The sequence below is a fragment of the Triticum aestivum genome, chromosome 3A (assembly GCF_018294505.1).
Source record: "Triticum aestivum cultivar Chinese Spring chromosome 3A, IWGSC CS RefSeq v2.1, whole genome shotgun sequence".
NCBI classification, from domain to species: Eukaryota; Viridiplantae; Streptophyta; class Magnoliopsida; order Poales; family Poaceae; genus Triticum; species Triticum aestivum.
In genome coordinates this window covers 578,005,739-578,014,260 of record NC_057800.1, presented here as the reverse complement: position 1 = coordinate 578,014,260, position 8,522 = coordinate 578,005,739, and the positions used below count along the sequence as shown (strand labels likewise).

General features: G+C 42.4%; 1 protein-coding gene across 2 annotated transcripts; it reads left to right on the top strand.

Moving 5' to 3' along the window:
• Nucleotides 1-573: 573 nt before the first annotated feature.
• Nucleotides 574-8,270, top strand: LOC123062342 (stomatal closure-related actin-binding protein 1). Of its 2 annotated transcripts, none has more exons than XM_044485807.1 (13): nucleotides 574-967; nucleotides 1,687-1,978; nucleotides 2,687-2,815; nucleotides 3,307-3,399; nucleotides 4,116-4,256; nucleotides 4,410-4,478; nucleotides 4,768-4,851; nucleotides 4,942-5,119; nucleotides 6,249-6,365; nucleotides 6,817-6,875; nucleotides 7,082-7,216; nucleotides 7,599-7,748; nucleotides 7,834-8,270. In XM_044485807.1, the coding sequence occupies exons 1-13, from the start codon at nucleotides 963-965 to the stop codon at nucleotides 7,876-7,878; spliced, it is 1,497 nt and encodes a 498-aa protein (XP_044341742.1). In that variant the 5' UTR covers nucleotides 574-962; the 3' UTR covers nucleotides 7,879-8,270. The 2 variants fall into 2 exon arrangements, with proteins under 2 accessions (XP_044341742.1, XP_044341743.1); XM_044485808.1 differs by lacking the exon at nucleotides 574-967 and adding an exon at nucleotides 1,200-1,414.
• Nucleotides 8,271-8,522: the final 252 nt, after the last annotated feature.

The following is an 8,522-nucleotide window of genomic DNA, read 5'->3' as shown; positions in this document are numbered from 1 at the left end:
GGGGTGGAGTTTTTATGTTGCTACACTAGATCGCCGGAACCTGCCGTCGACCTTGAGGTTGGTGTATGAGAGAGAAATAAGCTTCAATATCAATAATTTGTCTGATTTATTTATATACAGTATAGCACGTAGCAACGCACATGCGTTTTACTAGTAAAAAATAAAGACTCTAGTACACATGCATCTCTACTTTTTACTTCAGCCTTTTCAGCTTTTGTCACCGGACCACACTTTTTTCTTCAAGCACCCGCCTCTTGAAAAAGATCCCGCTTCCCTATCCGAACCTACTTTACGTCATATCCGATCCTACATAGCATGTGAGGCATCACCTTGAGGCTATGCATTGTATATGCCGTCAGTAGATTAACATCCTGAGCCATCCAGGAGCGATTTGAATCCGAGCTTAGAAAAATGGTCGTCCAGTGACAGTGCGAGTCCATCCTTCTTTTGACTGTACCAAGCAAATACCATCAATGCCCCCGGCCCTGCCCATTTTAAAACGGGTGGGCCCACATTTAATCCACCAGACTGCTGCTAATCCGTCGTTGAATGGTTAACTCCTCTGCCGCTTGCTTCCGTCACCAGCACGCCGTACTCTTCCACCTTTCCCCTCCCTCCGTTGCGTTCGTCGTTTCTTTTCCTCCGTCTGCCCGTCGGCGTCAGGCAGGCTCACCCGAATCCCGCAACCAAATTTCGAACTCGCCACCGGCCGAAAAAGGATTCCACTTCCACGGGATCGAAAGCAACAGCCTCGATCCATACATCCAGCTTTTCTCAAAGCAGAACGGGCGTTAAAACCCTAGCTGGATTGGGCGGAGGGGGCCCTTCCGCCATTTGCCCGCTGCTAGAGTAGTTGCGTGCTCCGGAGGCTTCCCGTTCGTGTTCGTGGGACGGCGGCGGCGGCGGCGGCGGCGGCGGATTGGGTGAGGAGCCCGGCTCTCCGGCGATCCCGGGAGTCGCGCATGAGGTGAGGATCCATGCTGCTGTGGGATTTGGGGGCAGACAAAAGTTACATGGCTTGTCTCCCTGTCGTAAAGTTTGTTCCTTTCAAGTCTCAGCGACTGTGTTTTTCGGTTAGTTAGTTGGTTGGGCTGTATTGTCAGTTCGTTACAGAACATATCCAGTCACGTTTTTAAGAGCTTGTCTCCTTGCTCCTGGTAAGAAATTTGTATTCTTCCACACAAATCAGCACGGGTTTTGTCATAGCTCACCTTGAATCTAGCATGTCGCACGATTAGCAATTTTTAGCCCAAAGGCTGTCGCTTTGTCTTGTTCCAGAATTCATGTCCCTGAACTGACCTATCTATCCATACCTCCTCTAATTGTAAAGCTTAGCCTGCTCCTTTCCTTGCTTCTATCTTGCTTCTTAACTTTGGACTCACTGGATGATGCCAATTTAGCTAGTTTTGGTGAGGTAGATATTTGGTTGGGTCGAATTTACTTCCTGGTTAAGTTGTCGTGATGTGCTTCTATAAGCTCAGCTACGCGAATGAAAAATAACCATCAATTCAAAGCATTTTAGATTTCCCCAGCTTTGCTGCGCCTGATTTCATATAGCGTCAGGTTGTTTGCACCATGAGACATGCCCAATATATCATCAGCTAGCACCTTCATATGTTCTACTGATACTACAACTTTATCTGGTTTCGCACTGAAAATATATATTCTTGTTCTGTTCTGTATCAGAGTACCGCAGATGACAAGGGTCATCCATGACTCGGGAGAAGGCATGCAGAAAGATGCACTTGACATGGTATCCTCTGATGTTAACTTCCCCAAGGGCCACTTTCCAGACTACAGGATTGGGCCAAACAACCAAATCATTGACCCAGAGGAGACGCACGAGGTTGTGCCTTTGAAGGAGATTGTTGCGAAAGAAACAACACAACTGCTAGAGCAGCGAAAGCGGCTGTCAGTGCGTGATCTCAGGGAGAAGTTTGAGAAGGGTCTGTCTGGTGCCTCCAAGTTGTCTGAAGAGGTATGCTAATCAGTCCAAGCACTTCATCTTGTTCTGACTTTTGTCAACAATGTGAGTATACCAGGAGCTCCAACGACACATATATGAAAGTTGTTGTAATTAGCTGTAGGTTGTTCACACAAGCCATGGTTCCCTGGTTAGAATTTCACATGCTTCCTTATATGAAGAATGATGTGGCATGCCACCTGGATACGGATAAACATATTTAGAGATAGTGAAATTACTATACCTGATAACTTATCTGTCAATGACCATATTGTGGAGTTGTTATCAGACTCCCCTAACAGTGTCAGCGTCCCCAGAGCGTGCCTCCAGAGCTCACATTAATTGATCCACTCATTGTTGAACTCACAGTCATAGTTCATTTATAGCTTACCTCTCTTTCCTGAAGATTATTCCTTTTCAAAGGAGCATATAAATCCGCTTCAAATTGATAAGTATATCGGTTCCATGGGGCCTTGCTAAATACTCCCTCCGTTCCATAATATTTGTCTTTCTAGAGATTTCAACAAGTGACTACATACGAAGCAAAATGAGTGAATCTACACTCTAAAATATGTCTATATACATCCGTATGTGTTAGTCCATTTGAAACCTCTAAAAAGACAAATATTTAGGAACGGAGGGAGTAGGATAAATATCACATTCTACTCGTAGTAACTTCCTTGCATTGAAATTCTATTTTAAAGTTGTTGCTTCATGTTTCAGGCTAAGCGGCGTGAAGCAGCTTCCCTGGACAGGCAGGTTCTTCTGAAGAAGCTCAGAGATGTTCTAGACACGCTGAAAGGCCGTGTGGCTGGTCGAAACAGAGATGATGCTGATGAAGCTATCTCGCTGGTTAATCTCTTCTCTAGACTGCCAATATTTGTCTTCTATTATAAGCTACTTTTAATTTGATTGAATTGTTCTTAATTGAAAGTATGAGTTAAGTTAGTTTCACCCGTGTATGATTTATCTAAGCTAGCATCCTGCAAACAGCCCAACCTTTTTCTTGTACACGATATTAGGTACCAATTGCCAACCTTGATTGTGCTTTTTCGTTACTTGCTTTCACATAATAGTTTGTACATGATGCTTTGAGCGTTTTAAAAATGCTCAAATTTGAAAGATTGTGTTAATGTAATGCTCTGAAAAGCAGTACTAATAAATTTTGGTTGCACATTTTTGGATTTAAGCTTATCAGTCTCAGTAGGCATGTAAAATAAACCATCATATTTCATATTTATTAATTATGATTCTTTATCTCCAGTTGTGATGTTTTCTTTTTTTCTCATATTACCTTTGTTCCAAAAACTTTGAAGTGATTATGACTAGTTATGTTCTATCAGGTGGAAGCACTAGCAGTTCAACTTACTCAAAGAGAAGGTGAATTAATTTATGAGAAGGCTGAAGTAAAAAAGTTGGCTAGCTTCCTCAAGCAGGTTTACCCCATTTCTTAATTATCGAATTTGTTATTCATGCCTGTTTAAACTTTGTAACATCAGATCGGAGAGCCTGAAAAATGTTTGAGGCTTCATAAGTAATTAATATTTTTTTAATTGTCAGTACATTAGGAAATGTATATTGTAACATGCTGATACTGTAGACATTGTTCAAGTAGAATGTGGTAAGGCTTTTGTTTTATAAGACTGATAACTCATAATTTCATATATGAAAAGTAAATTTGTCCGTAGATCCTGGTGGTTGTAGTGAGAGTCTAGGAGTGCCTGGCTCGTTTGCAGAATGCTCTCGTTTTTTCTGGAAAACTTGGCACAGTGGCCTAATTCTACCTTAATGTGTACGAGAATTAGATTGTCTTTTGAGCCATTTTGTATCTCTAAAGCTACAACACGGAATCTCTTGGGCAAATTATCCTGTGTGCTTTTGTCTTTATTTTTTATATTCTTGATAACCAAAGGCTATAGTTTGTCGTATAATGTACCATGTCCTGTTCACGAGGTCGTGTTGTGCCTAACTTAAGAAAAGCAGTCCTAGTTTTCAGTCACGAGCCACATTCAATTTTCGTATCATTTAGTATGTGCGATGTTTCACAACAATCTTCTGAATGCCTATTAAGATATCAGTATTTACTAGCATTACAATAACACCATTTGGTTACATCTGAATAACGAAGTTACCATTCTCCTCTGTATCGTAGGCTACTGAAGATGCCCGAAAGGTAGCTGAAGAGGAAAGAGCTCTTGCACTCGCTGAAATTGAAAAATCTAGAGCTGCAATAGAAAAAGTTGAGAAAGCGTTGCAGGAGCAGGATTCAGCATCAAGTAGCAGAGAGAAGGAGGTGCTTCCTCAATTAATGATGAGCTTGGATATTTCTATACTGTTATTGAACTACCTCTTATGTAGTCGGTGATGCAAATGCACTGACATGATTCTTTTGATTCGAGTAATTGCTACATTTTTTTACTTAAAATCTTAGTTTTTTCCTGATCAGGAGATAGAGGAACTTAGGAAAGAGATTCGAGAGGCTAGACGAATAAAAATGCTACACCAGCCAAGCAAGGTTTGTTTTTCATCATTGGTTCATTGTTCTATTCATGGAGTTATAGTTTTTTGTGTTTATGTTAATATTTGATGATACTTCCTCTGTTCCATTTGCATTTCATTGTCAAGTTCAAATAGAGTACTCCCTCCTCTTTTAGTCCTAACTCCTTTTCTTACAAATTGGCATGTTTTTTTTTCTCAATGCTCTCTGCTTCTTATACTTTCATATATCTTGTAATCAAACAAAGCATACTGTGGCAATTTGCCCCTCATGTATTTACTAACAGTTGTCATGCAAAATATCGTAGGTAATGGACATGCAGTTTGAGCTTCAGGGACTGCGTACACTTATATCAGAAAAAACACAGCTTTGCAATCAGTTAAAGAAAGAGGTAATTCCTGTTAGGACAAGCTCCATATTATTTAAATTGTAATTTGAGTAATGTCGAGCTATGTGAATCACCACTCACTTTTATGTTCAGCTTGCCATGATCAAGAGGCTTGAACAAGATAGCTCTAAACTCTTTGAGCTTGAAGGTTCTGATACTCTTGGATCACAGTTCCGTATTGTCCCTCGAGTTGATGGTGCTCCAGACATCTCAAGCTGTCCAGCTCAGTGGTACCGTGTAATTTCCGGAGGCCACAGAGAGCTCGTATCGGGTATGTAATCTGATAAATGAATAGTTCCCAGAGCTTTTTTTCAAGAAAACGCAAAGGACCTTGCGTTTCTTTTCATTGAAAAGGTAGGGAGTCAGTTACAGTCGTCCTAGGACGAATAATCGAGGATCAGTTACAAAGCTCAGTGCACGTCCCATGAAGGGGGCAGGACTACTCTAAGGCCTGCGGCTCTGGCCTTAGCCCAGGAGCCGGCTTCCTCCTTGATCCGGTCGACAAGCGTGCCGAGGGAGGGCGTCGCGTTGTCGAAAGCGCAGCTGTTCCTATGTTTCCAAACGAGCCATGGTACTAGAAGCGCTACGGATTGCAGGGCCTTGCGTTGTGCTTGCAGCGTGTCGTCCTTGGCGTGTCGCCACCAGTCCATGAGGGTGGGCTCCTGGTTGGGAATCGGCGCTGGTATGCGTAGCCAGGCCAGGGTCTCGTGCCATGCCTGCCCAGAGAAGGGGCAGTCAAGCATGAGGTGCCGGATCGTTTCCGGCGCCTGATCGCACAGGAGACAACGCGGATGATGCTGCAGACCGTGGCGGGCCAGACGGTCGGCAGTCCAGCAGCGATAAACCAATGGAAAAACTTGACCCGAGGGGGAGCCCAAGCCTTCCAGATCAGCTTCCAGGAGTAGGAGTGCGATGATCCTTGGAAGGTAGCCAAGTAGCAAGACTGCGCCGAATAGATGCCGCTCTCGGTCCACTTCCAAATCAGTTGGTCAGGGGCATCGCTGAGTGTAGCCTGCTGCACGAGTTGCCAAAGCTGCAAATACTGGCCAATCTCATGGAGGCCGAGAACACCCTGGATGTCTCGGGCCCAAGCGTTGCCGTTGAGGCCTTCGGCCACCGTTCTAGCCTTGCGCCGCCGTTTGGGGATGCAGTTGTAGAGCAGGGGCATGAGCTCGCCGACCGAGCGCCCGTTGAGCCATCGATCCTCCCAGAACAGGGCTTTCATGCCGTTCCCAAATAGTTCCCAGAGCTTGCTAGACATCTTCCATGAGCATTGAAAGGAACAGACTCATCCGGCAAAAATCTCTGCATTAAACTATGTTTCATGAGAACATCTAATACCTTTTTGGATCATTGTTTTCCTTTATTTATATGTTGATGTATTTAATTTTCTGCTGCAGGTGCAACGAGACTTACTTATGCTCCAGAGCCATTTGATGTTGGCCAATTGTTGCAAGCAGAGATAATTTTGAAAGCAGATAAAGTTACGGTTCAGACAGATGGCCCTATAAATCATGGTTAGGCATTTCCTCACTTCTCTTTTAACATCTGTTATCTGCCGAATTATGGGGGAAATAACTTATGTATGTGGATATGTTTGTTTCTTCCAGAAAATAACTGAACTGTTCTGTTGCTTTCTTTGTGATATATAAAGCATTAGCAACTTCCACACATCCCAGACCCGATATTTACTATTCCAACTTGTGCCGGTCATCCTCTTCATACATTTGATCCTTACACTGATTTTCTTCCTTTGGTAGACCTTAATAACACCATCTATTTTGACCTGACAAGGCATAAGCACGATTTGATTTGTGTTGTGGTATTATATGAATTAGCCTCATGCTACAATTTGCCAATGGCCCTGCTTGTTTAACTTCATTTTGTCACACATTCTTATAACAATGAGTCATTGATATTGGATATAAGCTCGTGTTAATGGCTGACTCTGTTGTGTACTTTGAACAGCTTCAGGACTGGAACATTATGTGGAATCGCTAATGAAAAGGGCGGATATTGAGTTCAATGTATGTATTAACTTCTTTGCCTATAGGATACCAGTAATCCAGTATAAAACTTCTTCAAAACACTTTACCTTTGATTATTCTACTGCCTTGACATTGGACCAGCTATAAAAAGTGCAATCTTGTTATTTTGTGCTAGGAAATATCAGTGCGTTTGAATGATTACTGGATATAAATTAATTGGGGTTTGCATCTGTGCTGCTTTGTAGGTGGTAGTAACCCAAATGAATGGGAATGACTACGCATCAAAATCTGTCCATGTATTTCATATTGGAAAGCTGAGAGTGAAGCTTCGGAAAGGAAGGTCTACAAAAGCAAGGGAGTCATATTCCACCACAATGAAGGTAAAGTGAAATCACGTTCACAGCACATATGTAACAGAAGTGATGTCTACTCAATTGTAATGTTTTGTTTCCTAAACGTGCTGTGTCAGCTTGTAGCATTAAATCCTTGTACAATATCTTAAATAACCATGCTTGCCAGTTTACAACAAAAATATGGGCCCTGACCTTCTAGGTCTCCTGATAATATTTCGGAAACAAACAATGGTTCCATATAAGTCCGCAGAAACTTAAGAATGTTCTCTGATCATTAGCCCTGTCATGTTTATTTAGAACTTAAGGATCATTGAATATGCAAACAATTCGATCGGAATTGGCGAAAAGTTTCTGTATATTCTGAGGTTATTTTCTGACGATCCATCTTGTTCTCTTGGGCAATCTTCAGTTGTGTGGAAGCCGAGGTGGTGGTAATGCTGCGGCCTGTGCAGTCTTCTGGCAAACTAGGAAAGGCCTATCCTACACTCTAGCTTTCGAGACGGACAGGGATAGGAATGCCGCGATTATGCTTGCTCGGAAATTTGCTTCCAGTTGCAACGTGAGTGTTATTGTGCTCAAGAATTTGCGTCATTTATAAGAACTTGTGAAGCAATATGTTTACACCTTTCATCTGCTGAATGCAGGTTGTTCTTGCTGGACCAGGCGATCAAGTCCACGGTGGTGGCTGATAAAGTAACCGTGCCCGGTTTGACGGCGCTGCACATATTATTAGGTTGTGAATTTGGGTGCTTGTGTATTCATATTTGTGAGAGTAGGAGGTTGATCAAGTCCACGAGGTTTTTCCCCTTTGGACACGTCCTGTGAAGGCAATCTTTTTATTTGCCTGCCTGCAGCTGTTAGCAAATGCTCTAAAGATGTGCAGCACACGCCGATTGTATCTTGTGTATTTACATATTTGCAACATTTGAGAGAGAAAAAGGAAAGAGTCCTTTTAGTGTAGTGCCCAGGGGCTTTCCTTGAGTTATCAAGAAATGTACAGATGAGAGAACCTTTTCATCCACGCTGTAATTCTTGTCCTTGCTGCGAGTATAATTAATGACTTGCACATGCTTATTATATATGATGATTTTTTGTTGGTAGCTTGAAACTGTTTGTTAGCGCGTCCCCAACAGTAAAATGGCGGTTGCGCCCAAAAAAACTGCCGTTTGGAGCATTTTAGTCCAAAAGACCAGCTTCAATAGATGATGTATCTCTATTTGGTGTTGATTTTTTTTTTTGCAGCAACCCTATATTTTACTCCCTCCGTTCCTAAATATAAGTCTTTGTAGAGATATCAGTATGGACTACGTACAGAGCAAAATAAGTGAACCTA

Excerpts from the sequence above, each read along its gene's own strand:
- LOC123062342 (XM_044485807.1), top strand. Across the intron at positions 2,816-3,306 it reads CTGATGAAGCTATCTCGCTG|GTGGAAGCACTAGCAGTTCA; the intron begins GTTAATCTCTTC and ends ATGTTCTATCAG. Across the intron at positions 4,479-4,767 it reads TGCTACACCAGCCAAGCAAG|GTAATGGACATGCAGTTTGA; the intron begins GTTTGTTTTTCA and ends AAAATATCGTAG.